We start from the raw sequence: 21,456 nt of genomic DNA on the forward strand, positions 1-21,456 counted from the left end.
AACTTCCAAGAACTCATCTAAATGTTTATAAGGCTCTTCATTGCTCAACCCATAGAAAAAGGGCACATGTTAATGGTGGAAGCCTTGATCTCATAATGATGGGTACGAAAATTTGGCAATTGAATGCAATTGGGTGCATTATATTGATTTGGAGTATAACGATCCCTAAGGACCATTGGAGGATTAAGAGGAGGATATGGCATTTGACCTTGTTGATGATATGCCATTTGACCTTGTTGAGGGTATGCCATTTGAACATATTGTTGTTGTTATTCACTAATTGGGGGAATAACATTTGGCCTTGGCATCCCTAGATTAGGTTGTTGCACCACATGATTAATTGGTCGTGGCATTACCAAGGGTGGATGCACACCTTGAGGATCCACAATATGATCTTGTTGTGGATGGTGCCCACCATTATGATCCACACAACCAATATCTTCAATGGGATCTACAATTGGATCTATTGGGTCTTCCATTAAAGGTGATGGAAGATCAAAATTTGGAAGATTATGATGACTATCCCTAGTACAACCTCTTAAACGCCGAAGAGAAATTTTGAAATTTTGATTTACAAAAACAAGAGGACGATTAAGTGATCTACGACCATGCATGCACTATAATAAGTCAACACACCAACACTTCAATTTTCAATCTCCACATATGATGTTCCTAAACTCCTAAATAACATCAATACACTTAAAACAAATAAATGCCTCCACACGGGCCGATGCTTTATACAATAAGGTATGCTTAGACTTAAAAATAAAACAATTCAAATTAAGCCTCCAATTGGGCTGTCCAAAGTATGCAAGATGGTAAACAATTAAAGTACTAAAATTAAAGAGAACTTACAGAAGGTCCTTAAACAATTTCAAATTTTTTTTTTTTTTTAATTGCTTCTAAGTCCAGCGGTTGCTCCACTTTGCTTCAAGTACCTAATTGACAAATCAAATGAGAAAATAAAAATTAAAATGACTTAAAAGTAAACAATCAACAAAGAACTAATGTCTAATTCAATTTTTTTAAAAACCGTTTGATCCCCGGCAACGGTGCCAAAACTATGATGCGACCGAGCGTGTGCACAAAATAATGCACAACACTTTAGGTTTAGAAATAATGTCAAGTGGACATCATATTTTATAATTTATAAACCACTAAACACTTATAATAATTATAGGTTTTCAGAATTGAATTCTACTTTAGTGCTTATGTGATTGCTAAAAAGGGTTTTGTTTTGTGATTAGAACTAATTTAACTTAAGTGACTGCAATAAAATAATGGAATTTAAAAGATTGGAAAGAGACTTAGGGTGTAGGATTCACCACTAAGCACATTCCCTAACTCGCTAACTTTCAACTAATTGGGGAAATAATTAAATGTAATTCTAATATAGCTAATACTTGCAAAAAAAAAGTATGAAGCATCAATTTCGAGCTTGAATTGCCTACCTAATGACAAATAAACTAAATGTAGTGCAATTCACCTATCCAAAGAATGGTCCATCAATTCAAATTACAATTCTAGCCTACATTAATCTAGAGGATAATGTATTTATGACAATAAGCATGAAATTCAAACACAGGCATGGATGGTCTACTTACCTAGGAATCAAGTGCAATTAAACTACTTAAAATTAAATTGAACTAACTAAGTATGAAATTAAACTAATTAAACAATGAATTAACCTAATTATGTAGTACCATCTATCTAGTAAAAGCAATATCCATCAAATTGGAATACAAATACAACTGATTAGCCACATGCATAGACATCACAATAATCAATTTACAAAGAATTCAAATGTAAAGCTTGTTTATTCATCAACCACACATAGGACAACACATGATTAACACAAATAAACAATTGGAATAATTGATTCATATATTTCAAGCCTATACAATAATTACATACTAAATCCCTAAAAAGTATGAAGAGAGAGAGAGAATAAGTTACATGCTTAGGGTTTATCCAACCCTAAGTAGAAGAATTAGCCACTCATGGTTGATGGAGTTGAAGACAAAACAATCTCTATTATTGAATTCATCATCTTTGATCTTTTCTTTCAAGCCTTAGCCTGTTCTTCGTGTATTCTCTTTCGCGTTTTTCAAAGAGAATATCGATATATCGATTACCGAGAAATAAAATAATATCTTAAAATAATAAAAAAAACTCCCCCAAACTAATGGGTATTGGTTTCCTTAAATATAAACCTTATTGGAGACCAATAAGTTACAAAATAAGTCCAAAACAAGAAAATCCCATAGCCAAGTAAACATCAATCCCGCAATGCTGCTAGGGGCTAGGGGATCGATCCCCCAAAGGCATTTTTAGTTATGTGAATAGTGGTGGATCGATCCTCCAGAGTTGGAAATTTCCTTTAAGCCTTATTTAGCTCCATTTTGGCCTCGGGCTAATTCGTTTGCTTCTTCATCTTTTGGAACATCATCAAAGGTCCGAAAAACGTAGAATTGACCGCTTTTGAATAATAAGCACACTATACGAACAATGGCTGCGACCTATTTTTGTCACTTTATAAACTTTTTTCAACTGTATTTACTTGACTCCAAAAATGTTTTAATGAACCGAAATTAGTCCATTTGAACCTTATTGACTTGAAATTGACAAAAACATAAATTAGAACTAAAACATGAAAGTAATATAGATGCAAGGACTTAAATATCCTAGCTTAGGTGCTGAAATGTGCAACATTTAAGCACTTATCATTTTGGATAGGGCTGCAACTCGGGCGGGCCCAACCCGAAATAACTCGAGCCTAGCTTGAAATTTTGTGGGCTTGGTCAATGTTTTTCTAATTTCGGTTTGGGCCTGGGCTATATATTTTAAGCCCGAATTCAATTCGGGCTGGACTTGGGTTGATATGGATGAAGCCCGAAGCCTAACCCGAGCTCGAAAATATTATATATATTTATAATTATACTTAAATCACAAGAATGTAGTAGCTAAGTTGGTAGTTTACTTGTGATTTATACTTAAGGTTTCAGGTGATACCTTAGACACCAGACGTAAGAAAATCATTTAAATGACACGTCAAAAATTATAATATCGTCGAAAAAAAAAAGTGGGAGCGTGAACAATAATAATAATAATAATAAAAAATTTGAATCAAGATAACAAATACAAAAATATAAATGTTAATTGATAATATTTTCATTTAATACATTTATAATTGTATTAATTTTCATTTTTCACACGTTCAAGTTGCGTAAAGTTCTTCTTCCTTCCTTTTCTTCTTCTCTCTTCATCTTTGTGTTGGGTAGGGTATTTTTATTATTTTGTAAGGGTATTTATACAATTATTTCAAGATGGATATGCAAAATTAAAATAACAAAAAAGTTTAGCGAGGCTAAACATGGCTACACCATTGACATGGTAACTTTTATTTACTTAAATAAGATGTTAGATAGACAGACTTGTAAGAAATTTTTGTGACTCCTGAAAATTTTCATTATAACTATCATTCTTGAGTAAAATAGTCGAAATAGGAAGACTTATATTGTTTTTTGGGGTTTAAGTTGACTTATGTTATAAAATAGTTTGTTTGTGTAAAATTTTCTTTTTTAAAATTACTATTAGACTTGTAACTTAAGCCACTTGAACCTAATCCAAGTCAAATTGGGTCTGGCTTCCCAATAATTTTGTTAATGAATTATGTGATTTGGGTTAAAATTTAGCAACTCTATCTAAAATATTTTTAAAAAATAGGATTAATGTCAAAACTTATACAAAATTATGAAAAAAAATCTTTTTAAAAATAGAATAAAGTGTAAATTTTCAAAACTTGAAAGACAGATTTGTATTTCGAACAAACTTCAGTGGTGATAATTATAATTTACCCAGAAAAGTAATATTGAAAATATAATATAAAAATAAAAAATAGATGTTTTTGATGATCATCAAGTGCTGTACATTACGTGAGATCAGCCTTCTTCCAAACTTTCATGCCTCCTCACTGCCTTCAGATTAAAAAAACCGTATAAAAACCGAACCAAAGAAACCCTAGGTTGGTTTCCTCAATTCTTCTAACCAAAGAAACCCTGGCTGTATTCTTCTTCTTCTTCTTCTTCTTCTTCTTCCCTTTCTCAATACAAGGTAAGGATTTACAGATTCAGTCCATTTATATTGAATTCATTACATCTCACTGTAATCCTTTTTTGCGAACAACATTAAAAAGAAGAAGAAGAGTAACCTAGTCAATTTCTCAACATTTTCTTTTCAATTCTTTGTTAGTTTTGAGGGACTGATTAATTAATCAGTTTACGAAGTCTTTGGACTTGCGAAAGAACACGAAAACAACAAAGATTCAATCTCATTAAGTTGTTTTTCAAGGTAATCTGAGTGAGGTTTTAAAAGGGTTTCTTTTTTAGAGTCCTTGCAATCTCAGAATTTCCATGGACGATCTTGAAAAGGCAATAGTCATCAGCTTCGATGAATCAGGGACAACCGATTCGGTACTGAAATCACAGGCAGTTGCTTTTTGTCAGCAAATTAAGGAGAACCCATCTATATGTAGTATATGTATTGAACGTTTGTGCTTTTCTAAACTAGTTCAAGTCCAGTTCTGGTGCTTACAGTGTCTACATGATGTGATTCGTGTTCGGTACTCGTCAGTGAGTCCAGAAGAGAAATCTTTCATTCGGAGGTCGGTGTTTTCAGTCGCATGTTTTGGGGGGATTGATGATAAGAACTCCGTTAGGGTTTTGGAAAGTCCTGCATTTATCAAGAACAAGCTTGCTCAGATTCTTGTTACTTTAATTTACTTTGAGTACCCTCTAATTTGGCCTTCGGTTTTCGTTGATTTCCTCCCTCACCTGAGCAAAGGTGCGTTGGTTATAGATATGTTTTGTCGGGTTTTGAATGCATTGGATGACGAGTTGATCAGTTCGGACTATCCACGAAATGCTGAAGAATTGGCTACTGCTGCTCGAGTTAAGGATGCAATAAGGCAGCAATGTGTCGCCCAGATCGTTAGATCGTGGTATGATATTGTCTCTATGTATAAAAGTTCTAATCCAGAACTATGTACTAGTGTTTTACATTCAATGAGGAGATATGTTTCTTGGATTGACATTGGGTTGATTGTGAATGATGCTTTTATTCCACTTTTATTTGAGCTAATTTTGGTCGACGGAATGCTGGATCAACTCCGGGGTGCTGCTACCGGTTGTGTCCTTGCGGTAGTTTCTAAGCGAATGGATCCACAATCCAAACTTTCCCTTCTGCAGAGCCTTCAGATAAGTAGGGTTTTTGGTTTAGTAGCTGAGAACAATGATTCTGAGTTGGTTTCAGAAGTAGCTGCATTACTCACAGGATACGCCACTGAGGTCCTGGATTGCTTCAAGTGTTTGAGTTCTGAGGATGCTAAGGGAGTTTCAATGGAGCTTCTGGATGAGGTTTTGCCATCGGTTTTTTACGTAATGCAAAATTGTGAGGTCGATATGGCATTCAATATAGTGCAGTTCCTTTCATGTTATGTTGCCACAATGAAGAGTGCCTCTCTACTGAGAGAGAAACAACTGCTTCATGTGGGTCAGATATTGGAAGTGATTCGTGCACAGATATGCTATGATCCTATTTATCGTGATAATCTTGACAAGATGGATGAGATTGGGAGAGAAGAGGAGGACAGGATGGCAGAGTTCCGGAAGGATCTGTTTGTGTTGCTTCGTAATGTGGGTCGTGTAGCACCTGATGTTACCCAGATATTTATCAGAAATTCATTAGCTAACGTTGCATCTTATGCTGATAGGAATGTTGAAGAGGTAGAAGCTGCACTCTCTCTTTTCTATGCACTTGGAGAGTCAATAAGTGATGAGGTGATGAGAACTGGAAATGGTCTCCTGGGAGAACTGATGCCTTTGCTCTTGTCAACTAGGTTTCCTTGTCATTCTAATAGGATTGTAGCTCTTGTATATTTGGAAACAATAACAAGATACATGAAGTTTCTTCAGGAGAATACTGAATATATACCTATGGTTCTAGCTGCCTTTCTTGACGAAAGAGGTATACACCATCCAAATGCCAATGTAAGTAGAAGGGCAAGTTATCTTTTCATGAGGGTTGTGAAATTGCTCAAATCAAAGCTTGTGCCTTTCATAGAGACAATTTTGCAGGTATCTAATCTTTATCATTATCATTATCATTTCTTTCTTTCTATTACCTGTTGTTAATAAAATTTAGTCTTGCTATTTATTCCCTATCTCTCTGTTTATTTTTCTTGCTCAATGTATTTTCAGAGTTTGCAAAATACAATTGCTCAATTTACAAGTATTGGTTGTACATCAAAAGAGCTTTCAGGATCTGAAGATGGTAGTCACATTTTTGAGGTAATTGCTTCATTTCATGCATTTCAGTAAATATCTTTAAGTGGAAGTAAGATATCTCAGTAGTTTTTGCTGCTTCTTTGGTTTGATTTTATATCAACACTTCACAGGCAATTGGATTGCTGATTGGGATGGAAGATGTACCACCAGAAAAGCAATCTGATTACCTTTCAGCATTGCTCACTCCTCTTTGTCAGCAGGTTAGGTTGAAAATCTTTATAAGTTTACATGCGTGTGCATGTGCATCTATAGATACATTTTGGGTATGTGCACTATTTTCCATATAGTTTGTGAGGAAGTTGTTCAGAGTGTCAATTTTTTGGTTGAGGAATTTCAACTAAGATTGTCACACTTCAATCAGGTTGAAGCTCTGCTCTTAAATGCCAAAGGACACAATTTAGAAGACTCTTCTGCAAAGATTGCAAATATCCAGCTAATCATCATGGCAATTAATGCCCTTAGCAAGGTTCTTGTTCTTCCTTTCCCATTTATTATAGTACTGCTTGACCATCCATGTGTCACGGGCATGTTGAGGTTTTGATGCGTGCAAGGTGCACTAATCGATTGTAATTAGTTGGTTATATAACCAAATTTTAATCCATGAACTCATCAAAAGGATTATGTTCTGAATTAAAGTCAATACCATTAATGGAAGACTTGCTATATTATCAACTATAACTTAAGAGTTTTCCTTGGGACATTACCTTCTGATGATCTGGTCACTCACCACTACTTAGCATTTTAGTTACCATGCATCTCGTGAATTGTGATTAATCCTTCTTGTCAGCTCTCACAACGTATTTCAGCCATGATAATGACTTAAGAATATGCTCATGTTCCGTTGGATCTAAAAAAAATCAATATAAATATATATTTTTATGCCCTGTTGCTTATATTCTTATTCAGATTTGGTCTAAGGATTCCATCAACCATTGTTCCGTTGACTACTAGAGTTCACCTTAAAATGTTGGTACCATATTTAATCATGATGGGAAACTACTCTTCTTCAAATATCAGATTAATTAGTTAACCAGAGTGGAAATTTTACAAAAATATATTTACAATACCATATTATGAAAGGAAAAATTTAACCAGATAGGCGTAGACTTGCTTTTCTGTTCACAGTTTTCCTTTTTTGAACTTCCATTTTTGATGGATTGTTGTCTTTTCTGCCGCACACTTTCTTTTGCTTGTTATACTCGAAATACTTGAGGGAAATCAAAAGGAAAACACTATCAAGTGTTTCCCTGGTGGAACGGTCCAGGAACTTTTACTCGTTTGATTTTATACGGATGTCAAACCAATTACCCAAAAGTTGGATAGAAGATTGTAGAAGGTTCTCATTCTGAATTTTTAATGGCAAAAGTTGAGTGATCTCTGATCGATTGAATTGTTAATTTTCTCTAGAGTTGGCGCTTGTTTTTTTACCAATAAGAGCAACTTAAAGTTGGCATAATGCTGGCATAGCATTCTATTATTTGATACTAAAAAGGGAATAGCTCATAGCTAAACAATGAAAACGGTGCCTTAGCTACTAAAGATAGTCACAATCTGATGGTGACTTAACTACTAACGATAATCACAATCTGCATTAGTACAGATACTGAAACACGGTATTACATGTTTGCCACTTTCTGATTATGGACATAATCTTTGTAGCTTTCAAAAAGTGGCAAAATACCACCCTGTGCTATTTTTGTCACCAAATAACTCTCTTGTGCTTTCAAAAGTTGCAAAGTGCCCCCCTCTAACACATTTATTGAATATTTTGACAAAAATTGCATTTTGCATGACTATTTTACCCTTTTCTATTAAAATTAATTGTGGTATGAACCTATTAAAATTTCTTTTTTAGTCCTCTATTCTCTCCCATTATCTCTTTCTACAGCTACCCTTCTCTCTGTCTCTATAATCCCCGCCCTCTCTCTCTCTCTCTCTATATATATATATATATTGTTCGAGAAGCTTCAAAGTGTCTTAACTATCAGTATCTTCACATCTCCGTTACCTCTGTGTAATGACCCACTCCACCACATGGGAGTTATTTTGCGACAAAAATAGCACAGTGCGGTATTTTGCCACCTTTTGAAAGCACAGGGGGGTTTACTGCAATTTGGCCTTTAGTTAATTCCAAAAGGTAAAGTGCTGGATTTTAACCTTGTAGTGAAAGACTATTTGAGCAAGAGGTGCTTCTTGGGCAAACAAAAGGTGGTGAGGGAGGTGCACGAACTTGAGTGGGGAAAATATTTTTTAAACTAAGCTGTGTCGAAGTAATAGAGGATTTCAGGTGGTGGTAGTTTTATAAGGTACCCCATATGAGATACTTCCATTTTCCCAGATTAAGAAATGAAAAATCTCAAGGTCAGGGCATACATGGGAATAGTGGTGCAACTCGAGCGAGTTTGGCGTCAACCCGAGCAGTTTTTCAAAAACTGGGGCTAGTTGGTTAGGTTGGGTATTTTTTATTTTCTATTTTATTATTATTTTTTTTATTATTATTTTTTAAATCAGTACAACAAAAAAGGAGGCAAAAAAAAAAAAAAAAAAAAAATGTAGATCAAACAATAGAAATAGTGACACACAACAAACTGGTTGACACTTTCCTGAAACACTACAAAGACAGTGGAAATACTTAAAAGGAAAATACTCCCTTGATCTTTTCTACAAAGATAGTGGATTTGACGAAAAAAGCATTAGCTTTTGTTACCCAACGATGGCTTCTTTAAATTAGAAGATAAATATAAACATTCTAGCTTTGGATAAACAAAATGGTTCACACTTTGGTCCAGCTCCTTGACAAATATGAGAGAGAGATGTACAAGATCATTACACGAAATGGGAGAGAGAGGTGTACAGTGGTTTTATGGTTACAAACTATCATTAGATCTGGCAGCCTGTTGATGAGAAGGTGAGACAGCGAGACTGAGATGACGATGCATTGTATACATTGAGGTGAGATGGGGTGGTGACTGGTGGCAGGGTGAGGCAAAAGAAAAATGGCAGTGGCGATAGGGTTTCTCTCTCTATCCCTGGGGCTAGGTTCTGCCGTTGGACAGAAAAGGGATGGCCAAGTTAATCATCCATTTTTAACAACAATAAAAATAGCATATACTAATGTAATAGCTGGGGCTTGCGTCGACTATTCAACCCAAACCCAACCCAACCCACGTTGAGGTGCGATTGAGAAATCTGAATCCAAGCCCAACCTGAGCAATGAAAGACTACTCCAAGCCCTCTCAAAGCTCCCGTTGGGTTGAATCTGGCCAATGTTATAGCCCTATTTGGGAAAGGGGTAACACTTCCCCTAATTTGACCAATGATTCTCTTTATATAAGTTAGATATGCAAAGTCTACTTGTAGTAATTTTCTGTTTTTGCTTTCTACAATTGTTTGTTTGATTTTCTATACATTTCTTAAGGTATTAATATGTCTTCTCAGGATCCAAAATGATCTTGAACCTGCATACTTAACTCTTAAATTAGCATCTAAGTTACAAGTTTGAAGTCAAATTTATTTTTGCTGATACTCTTATCACAATGTTTTGAAGTTATTACTTGGAGTCTTGGCTGCAGTATTTTGTATTTGACTGTTTTCCTCATATGTCTGTGTTTTTCTCATTTATCCTTAATTTCTTTGTACTCCAGGGCTTCAGCGAGCGTCTTGTGACTGCTAGTCGACCTGCAATTGGTCTCATGTTCAAGCAGGTTGGTATTCTCAATCTCTCGGTTGTTTGGGTTACTTAAAGTACACATACTAGATGAATGTTGTTAATCTTCTTTTCATTCTTTATTTATCTATTTTTGTGTGTGTGTGTTTTCTATCCAAGGCACCATCAGTTTTGTCATTTAATTTATTACATCAGCTTAATGGTTAACTTTCTATAATAAACTGAAGCCAGGTGATTGTAGAGAGCGTAACGATTTAATGCACTGGTACCATATCAAAGTTTTATCAACTTTCCACTTTTAGATGTCCATGATTTAATGCAGCACTAGTATGATGTCTAAGTTTTATCACCAAGCAATAGTTTGAGGGTTTGAGTCTGTGAAAGGACAAACTGGGTGTGTAAGTGTTTCATAAACCCCCTACACACCCACCCGCCCAATATATATATATATATATATATATATATATATATTTATTATCCATGGTGATTGATCAGTATATCTTGTTGGTTACATATTGTAAGATAAAAAAATAAAAAAATCCATGTCCAACAATCCATCATGCATTTACTTATTTCAGATCTATTTTTTTCCAATGAACAAGGTGGGTTGACTTGGGGTGTGTGATTGATCAGTATTTCTTTTTGGTTATGTATTATGAGATCAGCTTGAATGGCTATATTCGTGGTTATATACCATGAAGATGGGAGATGAGTTGATGTTTTGAAATTTGATGCTGCATCATGCTTCGTGATACATGATCTCTTTGATAGCTCTAGATTTAACTTTGTCATTATTCCATGTCATTTTAGCCAACCCCAAGTAGTTGGGAGAAAGACTTTGGTGATTGTTTTCGTTATTTCATGACATGTGCACTAATTTTCTTTCTGTTTTCTTCTTGATCTAGACATTGGATGTTCTCCTTCAAATTCTTGTTGTATTTCCAAAGACAGAATCCTTGCGGTTTAAGGTAAGAGTTGGAACACTTTGCTCTTGCTAGGCTTGTAAACGGTCCGACTTTGGACCAGTTAGGGGCTGATCTTAATTTGATCCATTTAGCAAAACATCCAAATTGATTTGATCATCCGAGGGAAGTTCATGTTTCTATCCGAATGCGAGTTTGTTACAAATCTGATATCTGATCGGATTATATGATTCAATCCGATTATCTAATGATTTTTTTTTTTTGAATAACTCAAAAACAAGACCCTAATTATTCTATTTTAATTTAGAACTAGCAGAATCTTGTATGCCAACATGTGAAACAATTTCAAAATTAAGAACCCTTTGTTATTCTACAGAAGAAACTTGAAATTAAAAATTAACCTAGGAGGATTGAAACTAGGGTTTCACATTGAAAGGAAATTTCAAATCAAATGTGAAAAATATATCTTCTGATAAGTCAAACCTGAATGACCTTCCAGCCTTGACCATAGAGAGGGAGTGAGGAATGACTATCAGGCTTTCAGCTGTCATATGGGGAAACTTAAATAATTAACTCTGTTATATATTATGATCAGGTAAGCACAGGGAGGGAGGGAGGGCTATCAGGTTTTCATCTATCACGCCAAAGGAATAATTAATTAGTTTCTTACATGTATAATTGGCACTGTTGGATTACCAATTTTCAACAGTTAATTATATTATATATAAATATATATTATATCTTAATCCGAAAATGGAGCAGATTGTTAGTTGATCAGACCATCACTAATCACATGTTGGATATATTGAATTCGGATTGTATTTGGGCCTATCAGATGAAACTCATTTTAACTTATCTGGACCGTCTGTTTGAATTTGGATAAAAAACCCTGAATGATTAACAGGCCTAATTCTTGCACTATAATGAGTACTCTATAACTAATGATAGCTTCTTTACTGTTCAGGTCAAATCATTTATTCACCGTATGGTGGATACTTTAGGATCATCTGTATTTCCTTATCTCCCAAAATCATTGAAGCAACTGCTTGCAGAAAGTGAGGTACAAAATAGTTTCATTTGAATTCCTTTATGTAATCCTTACTTTTACATCAATAAACTATTTATGAGCTTGCTAATGAAAGATGCCCTTCCATTTGAATACAGACACTTGTTTTCACTCAATATATGGTGACAATTTTTGATTGTTAGAATTGGATCTCCTCCTTACTTATATCATATTTATGACTATATTTTTCAGTTTCAATTGCAAACTCCATAGACTTCAGTTTATTTTCTCTAATAAAAGTGTATGGATTTCAGACATAAAATTAAACCTATATATCACTCAGTAAATGATCTAAAATAAGAAGCAGATCGTTGTAGTATAGTGGTAAGTATTCCCGCCTGTCACGCGGGTGACCCGGGTTCGATTCCCGGCAACGGCGCTCGTTTTCATAGAAGCTTGGTTTGACGGCCTCTCAGCTCTTGGCCTTTCTTTGACAGATTTTAGATCTATATTTTGAGAAACTGTTTTTTGTTTCTTTTGTTTTTGCTGCTTGGCAAGGTTCCATTTTCTTTGTTGTGGCTTTCTAGTGGTTAAGCTTTGTCTGCCAGTGTTTCTTTTTGTACATTATTGTATATCCAGTGTTGAATAAAATCCATTCATTCAGGGGAAAAAAAAGCAGATTATTTTCACCTTTTGTGCTAAATATGGCTTGTATCATGTGGGTCATTTGGTTCTGCTCTATAAAACTATCTTGCTCCTGGTGAAGGCAATTTTACTTATCATCGGTTTATTTGCCCAGAATATATAGGAAAAAAACGAGGGTAAATTACACTGACACCCCTGCAGGTTAGATCAAATCTCACATACATGTATATTTTGGTTTTAACTTTCAATTACAACCCAAATTACTTTTAGGGCTCTGACACATGCAAATTGACCCATTACCCCCCCTTTTTTTGATACAATTTTTAAAAAAATAGTTATAATCTTAAATGACAAAAATGCCCCTATTCACTCTCTTGATATCACCACCACCACCGCTACCATCATCACCAAGCCCATTAGCAAATATATATATATATAACCACTGATTAACTAAGGTGGATACAAACCAGAGTACCAGACCCAAAAGCTTGTATGGTGGGAAAAGTAATGGATAAATGTATATTCAACTAGCTGTCATAGGTTCCTGCTGGTGGGTAATTGGTGGATAAATGTAACAATTATCAGTGAGGACCTCCGCCATCACCAATACCCAAGCAAATGGCAGGAAGTAAACGAAGTCTTTCCTTCTGCAATCCACTTAAAAAGTCACGTCCCACCACTCTTAAAAAGGGGAATTCAATTAGGAAGCGAAGCAATAATGGAAAACCAAAACCATCCATTGATTTCATCCTTTTCATTTTTTCAGTAAGATTGGTATTAGTATGCCGATATAACAGCTGCAGCGACCAAAGTACCAGGAGAAAAACCATCCATTGATTGTGGCGAAATAAATCAAGAAAGCTGCAACAAAAAAATTGGGTATGCACCGGTGAAGAATTTTCACAAAGTTGTATGCTTGCCGGAAAATACCACCCAACCACCACCTCCGCCGCTTCTCCTCTCTCTTTCTTTAAAATCCTTCCCGGACTCTTACAAATCCACCACCACCGCCACCATCAACCCCCACCGCCAGAGCAAAGACAATTCAAATTAAACTACAGAACATTAGATATATAATACTTGCCATCGCCTCCCCTTTTGACCCCTTCGGCAACATCCACACAACCTATGCAGATTCTGGGTTTGTGTGTGTGTATATATATAGTTTGTGGAGAAATTGAAGATTGTTATCCATCATTTTGCTTGGAATTGGTCATTTGTGGCTTATGGGTATTGTAGGTGGTGTTATTAGAGATAGATGGTGGTGGTGGCAGGGGTGGCGGCGGTGGTTCATTATTTTTGAGAAAGTTAATTAGGATTATAGCTATAGGTGAGGGGTATTATAATGTAGAGAGAGAAAGTGAGTAGAGAGAGAGAGTGGTGGTTGGCGGTGGTGGTTCACTAGGTGGATGGTGGTGTTGGTGAAGGCGAGAACCGGTTTGGAATCGGCGATTTGTTTGGTGATTTCGCGACTGGTGTTCAGAGGATTGGTGGTGGTAGTGGTGCCGAGAGACATGACGGAGAGGTAAACCAAGGGAAGAAGATGGAGTTGGGGGAGAGGAGGAGGACGACGTGGCCTTTGCGGATCTGGAGAGGACACCGGAGTTAACTCCATCTGATCTCCTCAACCTCCCCTCTAGCCGTAGTTCTCATTGCATCCACCGGCGGCGTGGTTTGGGCATGTTTCTATTAGGGTTGTCTAGTTTGCAGACAACGTGAAGGGAAGAGAGATGGAAGTTGGAGTGGTTAGGTCTCTTGGGTAATTAAGTCATTTTATTCATGAAACAAAGTCAACACAAAGTCAAAAGGGTAGTATTGTCATTTTACATGTAAAAAGTGTTCTGACACCACTCAAAATTAACTTTTGGGGTGTGAGCGAAATACGGATCAACTCTTTAAAGTGTGAGTGAAAGTTAAAATTAAAATGTCCATCTATGTGAGATTTGACTTAACTCGAAGGGTGTCAGTGTAATTTGCCCAAGAAACAAATACGGAAGGTTGTGTCTTTTGAATTATTTATTATTATTATTATTATTATTATTATTATTGTCTTCTTTTCTATCAAATGCCTCCATATTGCTTTATGGGGAGAGCATAAAAGTCTCTCTCTCTCTCTCGCTCGCTCTCTACCATCAAATTTGACTGGTCGGAAGGAATTTCTGACTCTATCCTTTAAAGGTTTATTTTATTTGTTAGCTACAGTATTTTTTCTGTAGCAAGGAAGCCTTGTCCTTTTTTGTTTCTTGAAGGAATGTTTCGTGGATTTGTATTGTAATTCATTTATGATAGTTTTCTTTATCTCATTAGCATTTGATTTTATATTATTCTGCACGATTGCACTTATTTCCGTGATATCAAAACTTAATCTTAGTTTTTCTTTGTTGCAGCCAAAAGAAATGGTGGGTTTTCTGGTATTAATGAACCAGCTTATCTGCAAATTTAACACAGCAGTTCGTGACATATTGGAGGAAGTATATCCTGCTATTGTTAGTAGGATATTTAATGTTCTTCCAAGGGATGTGATTCCTTCAGGACCTGGAGGCATTACTGAGGTATGGAAATGTGCAACTATGAGTGTCATTTCATACAGGTGCTTTATGTCATTTTTTTGGGGCTTTAGGAGCACTAATTTCGTACACTGGTTTTTGTAGCCTCAATGCTTGTGTATCTTTTGTAGTAGTTTGAGAATAATAATTTCTCTCTTATTTGCTACTATACGCAACAAGAATTTGGTTATAATCTGTTATGAGCTTAATATATTACTAATCTAAATCTTATATATACATCTTGTTACAATGGTCAATATGCGATTTATGAGTGACACAGACAGTCAGTTATTATCATTCCATTTGGGCAAACACCATAACGATGTCTGTTATTATACACTTGTTACTATGGTCAATCCGCGATCATATGAATCACACAGACATTCAGTTACTATCTTCCTGTTCTTGTTTTGAACAAATGCCAGAACTTTTTATTTGTCCTCTCTTTTTCTTTTCACTTCTGTTACTGCTCACTTTACGTATCTTCTACTGGTAAAATGAAATGTTGTACTTGAATTTACCATCAAGTGTAATAACAGTGAAGAAAAATGAAAAAAATAAAAATAAAAATAGAACAGGATTTAAATTGGCAGTGAAAATAGTCAACATTGGATATGCAAATTGGAAACTTCATAGTTAAATTGAACTAGATGCATGTATATGTCTTTTATTTTTCTTATACTTCTTTAATGACAAACTACGTTTGCTTTTGTTTCATCACTTTTCCCCTCCCTCCCTCCCTCCACATAGTTGTGAAAGTCTAAATATACACATGGAACATTGATCGTGACATCAATGAAATTGGAATCTGCAATAAGCATTCATTGTTCACCCTAAGTTTCAACCTCAACTTTCTTGTCCCACTCAGGGGATAAGTTTATGACTAACATTATGTGTATATCATGTTTTCTTCTTTCTATTGTAGGAAATCCGTGAATTACAAGAGCTTCAACGAACACTATGCACATTTCTCCACGTGGTAACAACACATGATCTGTCTTCAGTGTTCCTTTCTCCCAAAAGCAGGGGCTACTTGGATCCAATGATGCAGTTTCTATTGAACACATCCTGTAATCACAAGGATACCCTTGCAAGAAAGGTTTGTATAATTGTTATGAGTACTTAACGTAGAACCTGTAGAATATATATACCGATAAGCTTAATCTAACATATTTTCTATTTTGTTTAGGCATGTGTACAGATATTTACTAGACTAATTAAAGATTGGTGCACCAGGCCTTATGGCGAAGAGAAGGTAATTTTCCCTTTAAATTCCACACCACCCCCCCCCCCCCCCCCCCCCCCCCCCCCCCTTTTTTTTTTTTGTTCTTAGTTGGTACTCACACACAGATGCCTCTACTGAGGCTTGAACCCCTGACCTCCCTTTGGGAAGTAAGGGCCTGATACCACTAGGCCACTGGCCCGTTGGTAAATTCCCTCTCTTTAATGCAGTGAGAATTGTCTTGTTGTAATAAAGCATTGAAAGTTTTCAGGTACCTGGTTTCCAGAAATTCGTTATTGAGGCCTTCGCGATTAATTGTTGTCTATACAGTGTGCTTGACAAGTCCTTCGAGTTCCGTGATGCAAATACTGTAAGTTGACATTTTACTGAGAAGGAAACAATTGTTGAATTAGTTGCTATGTGGCTAGATTTATTTTAGATGCCTAGTGTTTTTTGGATGCCTGGGTGGGAGATTTTTTTTTTTTTTTTTTTTTTTTTTTTGGGGGGGGGGGGGGGGGGGGGGGGGGATATGAGATTGGTCAGGCAGCATACTTTTGTATGTATGAGAGACCCCTTTTTTTTTTTTTTTTTCCCCCCCGGTTTTTTATAATTTCAATTATTGGACTTGGAAAATTTTACTTGAAATTATGAGCATCTTGTTGAAGCAAATCCACCTTGTTTTTTAGATCTGTAGTCAGTTTGCATCAAAACATCATGAACATATTTAAATAATTTAGAAGAAAATTAATTTTTTTTATAATTGTTGGAGATAATATGACATCTTATAAATTGCGGCCTCTAAAATGTTTGGAATTTTTACTTGAAATGATGAGCATCTTGTTGAAGCAAATCCACCTTGTTTTTTGATCTGTAGTGAGTCTGCATCAAACATAATGAACATATTTAAATAATTTAGAAGAAAATTATTATTTTTATAATTGTTGGAGATAATATGACATCTTATAAATTGCTGCCTCTAAAATGTTTGGAATTTATACTATAATATATGCCTTCTTTAGTTGAAGTGCTGGAAGTCAAGTTTTAGTACCTTATTTGGGTCTTTTATGGCTTTTTTTTTTTTTTTTTTTTGGAATTCAGATTAACTAGGTGTACCAGAAGTTATAAATCCCCATGAATGGATAATGTTTGAATTAATATCTACATTATGGTTGAATGGTACATCCTATCGAAATAGAATTTAGGTGGTTTGATCGGTCTGTTCCACAATTGGACCAGAGTTTATGCAGCAAAATCTCCCCCCTCTATGGTTTAATAGTGTTGTCCTTTTGACCTGATTACTAGTCCTGTTAGCCAGCTAGTTTTGTGTGTTTGTGTATGTGTGTTGAAAGAGGAAGTGCAAGTTGGCTTGAATGGTGGAACTTTCTGATGAATCACAGATTAAGAAAAAGGGAGGACAGAAGAATAAACACATTAATGTGTATGTGCAGTTGTGATCCTGTTATCTATCTTTCTATCCATCTCTATATGTGAATAAGTAGTATCAGGTGAACCTGGGTTTGGGTAGGTCGGGAGTTTTAATACCCTTGGGGCCACCCCTAGGGTTGGTTTGGTTAGATGGATAATTATGATGGAAAGTGAAAGTGAAAGAAAATAAAGTGAAAAAAAGGAGAATCAAGTTTCTAGTATGCATTTGGTTTGTAGGAAATTTTTTCAAGAAAGTTGTGAGAAAATCATATTTTGTTAGTTTGGATAGCATGAAACTGAAAAGAAAATTATTTACTTTCCAAAATTACCCTTATTATTTCAAATACTAAAAAAAAAAGGAATTTGTGTTAGATGAACCCTCTTTTATAGGCAACAAAATAGTAAAATGATATATTATTAAAAATAATAATATAATTGCTTATATATATATTCAAATTATTTATACTTAAAATAAAGCTGGATAATATTTTTTTAAAGGTGGAACTCATGAGAAAGATAGTTCAGCTGTGGAGATTGGTACAAAAGTTTTGATGTTCAAATATTATACAAGAGTACAGAATTATAAGACTAATAGATTGTGATAAAGATAAATATTTTAAGGTGTTTGGATTTTGAAACAATACTTTGTTGAGTTGCATGTTTCATAATTTTAAACTATTTGTGTTTGCATATGATTGTACAACAATAGGATATCTTTGGATTAGGGGCATAATTGGAAATTAAGAAATAAATGCACCACTCTTGCGAGAAAGTAAAACTTTCCTGTGTTTTATGCGAGAATCATTTTGTGGAAAATTAACTAGTTATGGGAATCCTATTTTCCCAAAAATTTTATTTTTCACTCTAACCAAACACTTACAAAATTTAAAAATTTTAATTTAATTTTCTTTTCTTTTCTAGTTACTTTACGCTAACCAAACGAACCCCCTAGGGAATTTTCCTGGTAATTGCTTGGTGCATGTGGGACTGGGGGACGGCATGTACCCGGTGGTGGATTATGGGGTGCTCTAAGAGGCCTGACACAACCAGCATTGACAAGAAGGACAAATATGGGTTTGGGCAGTTTTGTTTGCTAGATTAATCTTTCTGAACTAGTTCAGATTAATTTATCTGACATGTTCATGTTATTCCTCATCTTTTTTTTTTCACATGATAACGGAGTCACTAAACCACTTATGCTTCATCTCAACTGGATTTACCTTCCAAAGTGGCTGCCTGTGGATTATTCATTTTAATGTTGTATTCTTGATGTCCTCATGTTTATCATCCCAAGCTTTTATCATGGCACCACGTGATGATCCTTGTTACGATGTCTCAATTATATTAGGCCAAATCAGCCTTGTGCCATACCACCAATTTCATTTTGCTTGCACTCGAAGTTCTTCCTTGTTTCATTTTGTTCATTCTTTAGTATGTGAATCGACAACTATTGCTGGAAGCTGGGATTAGAAGAGTGGGGAGAGAAATGGATTGTTAGCATGGATATTTATTTGATATTTGATGACTGAATAGATAATATTTGGATGTGCAGTTTGGTTTTATGTAGTTTGGTGGAAGAACTTGCTGATTTTGTTATTTCTGACTAACTAATTTTCCAATTGTGTTTTTGGATTTGTATGGCAGCTTGTTTTGTTTGGAGAGATAGTGGTGGCTCAGAAGATCATGTACGAGAAATTTGGCAATGATTTTCTTGGACATTTTGTATTGAAAGGTTTCACAGATGCACATTGCCCTCAACATTTGGCAGAGCAATATTGTCAAAAGTTGCAGGTATCATAATTAACGCTGGCATTAATTCAGTAAAAAATAATTCTTATCACACCAGTGGAAATGTTTGATTTGCTAACAATTTTTTGATTTAATTGTGTTCGTAATTTTTCCCCCCATTTACTTGAGATAATATTCATGTTCAAAAATCCAGTCTACTTTGTATGTTTAGTCAGTCATGGTTTTCCTCGGGATCAGCTGGGCTTAGCCTGTTAAAGGTCAGATGAAACTTGGATTGGGTCGTCGAGCTGTGCTTGAGGCTGGAATGATACCCAATCTAGGATCTACTGTTTATAGGAATGATGCCCAATCTTAGGGAATTCCTGAAGCATTTTCTTTAGCTGGAATTTTTGTGGCACCTGTTCAAGTTCCGAGCTCAGCTTGGAATGTAGAGGTCTAGTCTGGTCAAGGGCTATCTATGGCCTATTTCTGAATAGACCATATTTGTGCTTTATCTTTGAAAGGATCCAAAATTCTTGGCCAGCTGAACTATGTGGTGCTAATTGCTTATCTTTGCCGTCTCTGATGATGTTTTGGTTGTCAGGGTAATGATATCAAGGCGCTGAAGTCATTCTATCTGTCACTAATTGAAAATTTGAGACTCCAGCAGAATGGAAGCCTTGTATTCAGATAGCATTGTCAGAATATATAGACACGATCATTATGATTGCTAAACGGTTCACATGTTTTTCTACTGCAACCAGTTGTGGCAATTTGTTTTTGTTCGACCATAGGTGGGGTACCAGTAACTTCTTGTGTTCCATCAAATTCAGTCTCTCCAAAATATTGTATAATGCATTTATATTTGTAAATATTGCAGGGTTTTCCTCTGTGTGTAAATAACTTGTGTGGGCTTATTCCATAGCCAGTGAGGTACGGATGAACACACTATAACTCGGTACAAATTTTATTTTATTTATCTCTTGGATATCTAAGTTCTCCCTTGGTTGAGTAATTTGTTTTTATGCTTTAGTTCAGCAGGTGTAAATTGGCGGAAGCTGTTTATTATTACGATCGGGTTTTTGGTGCCAAGTATAATGTCAAAGGTCTCAGCGAGAGCGATTGTCTATATCATTTTTTCTTCTTCTTCTTTTTTTTTTTTTTTTTTTGATAATTTCCTGTTTAATTCAGTTTTTTGCCCCTCATTTTTTTGTGTCAAAATATTTCTCCAGTTTTTAAAGGTTGAGGATGACGAAATTATGTCTCCTATTCTGTAGGCAGATGACTTTTGTTTTGTTTTCTTACTGTGCGATACGAGGAGGAATGAATTGAGGGGAAAAAAAGAAAGAAGAGAAAAAAAAAAAATTAAGAGAAGCAAGTTTTGAGGTTGTTAATGGAACCACATTTAGAAAGGGGTTACTTGATGTAGTTTTATTTGAAGAATGAATATTGAGCCAACATTTGGTTTTATGCTCATTAGCTATATATATCATGACACAGCTTCCATTTTCAATTTTGCATTAACTTGATATTTTTTGTCTTGGTACTTCAAAAATTTCTTCAATACTTTAAATGGTGAATTTTACTGGTGAATTTATTTACCAATTTTTACTCACTGGAGAAATTCAATTTTTTATTTATTTTTTCTTTGCACCGAGAAATTCATAATCTAAAATGGTGAAAGGGTGGACCTATTATTTCTAAACTAAGTTTATCAGTGCGTGGATAACAAACCTCTTTTATGACAACGTGTAACTTTTACCTTCAAATTAAAGCTTCCGGTAGAACGCTTTGAAAATTTGATTTTGAAAACACAAAATGGCGTTTTAATTCCGCTGTGACTTCGTCCGAGATTATAACACTGCTCGGGGAAGACTGAATATAACATAGTCAAGGAAACTTTTGAAAGTTACGTAAACGATGTAAGATTTACTGGTCTTTTGTATGTAA

At 35.3% G+C, this 21,456-nt stretch overlaps 1 protein-coding gene and 1 non-coding gene across 4 annotated transcripts; both read left to right on the forward strand.

Moving 5' to 3' along the window:
- The first annotated feature begins 3,917 nt into the window (after positions 1 to 3,917).
- Positions 3,918 to 21,019, forward strand: LOC132282873 (exportin-T). 3 transcript variants are annotated; one of them, XM_059784683.1, is made up of 15 exons: positions 3,918 to 6,134; positions 6,258 to 6,347; positions 6,455 to 6,544; positions 6,706 to 6,810; positions 9,989 to 10,048; positions 10,917 to 10,979; positions 11,899 to 11,994; positions 14,973 to 15,137; positions 16,057 to 16,230; positions 16,321 to 16,386; positions 16,625 to 16,723; positions 19,423 to 19,569; positions 20,111 to 20,300; positions 20,387 to 20,439; positions 20,540 to 21,019. In XM_059784683.1, the coding sequence occupies exons 1-13, from the start codon at positions 4,413 to 4,415 to the stop codon at positions 20,198 to 20,200; spliced, it is 2,967 nt and encodes a 988-aa protein (XP_059640666.1). In that variant the 5' UTR covers positions 3,918 to 4,412; the 3' UTR covers positions 20,201 to 20,300; positions 20,387 to 20,439; positions 20,540 to 21,019. The 3 variants fall into 3 exon arrangements, with proteins under 3 accessions (XP_059640666.1, XP_059640667.1, XP_059640668.1); XM_059784684.1 differs by having other exon boundaries at positions 20,545 to 21,019; XM_059784685.1 differs by having other exon boundaries at positions 20,548 to 21,019.
- TRNAD-GUC (transfer RNA aspartic acid (anticodon GUC)) lies at positions 12,308 to 12,379 on the forward strand. Its single transcript has one exon. It is a non-coding gene; the product is annotated as a tRNA-Asp (tRNA).
- Positions 21,020 to 21,456: the final 437 nt, after the last annotated feature.

Source organism: Cornus florida, unplaced genomic scaffold (assembly GCF_030987335.1).
Source record: "Cornus florida cultivar Cherokee Brave unplaced genomic scaffold, ASM3098733v1 CherokeeBrave_3.0.0_Hap2_Chr11, whole genome shotgun sequence".
Taxonomy (NCBI): Eukaryota; Viridiplantae; Streptophyta; class Magnoliopsida; order Cornales; family Cornaceae; genus Cornus; species Cornus florida.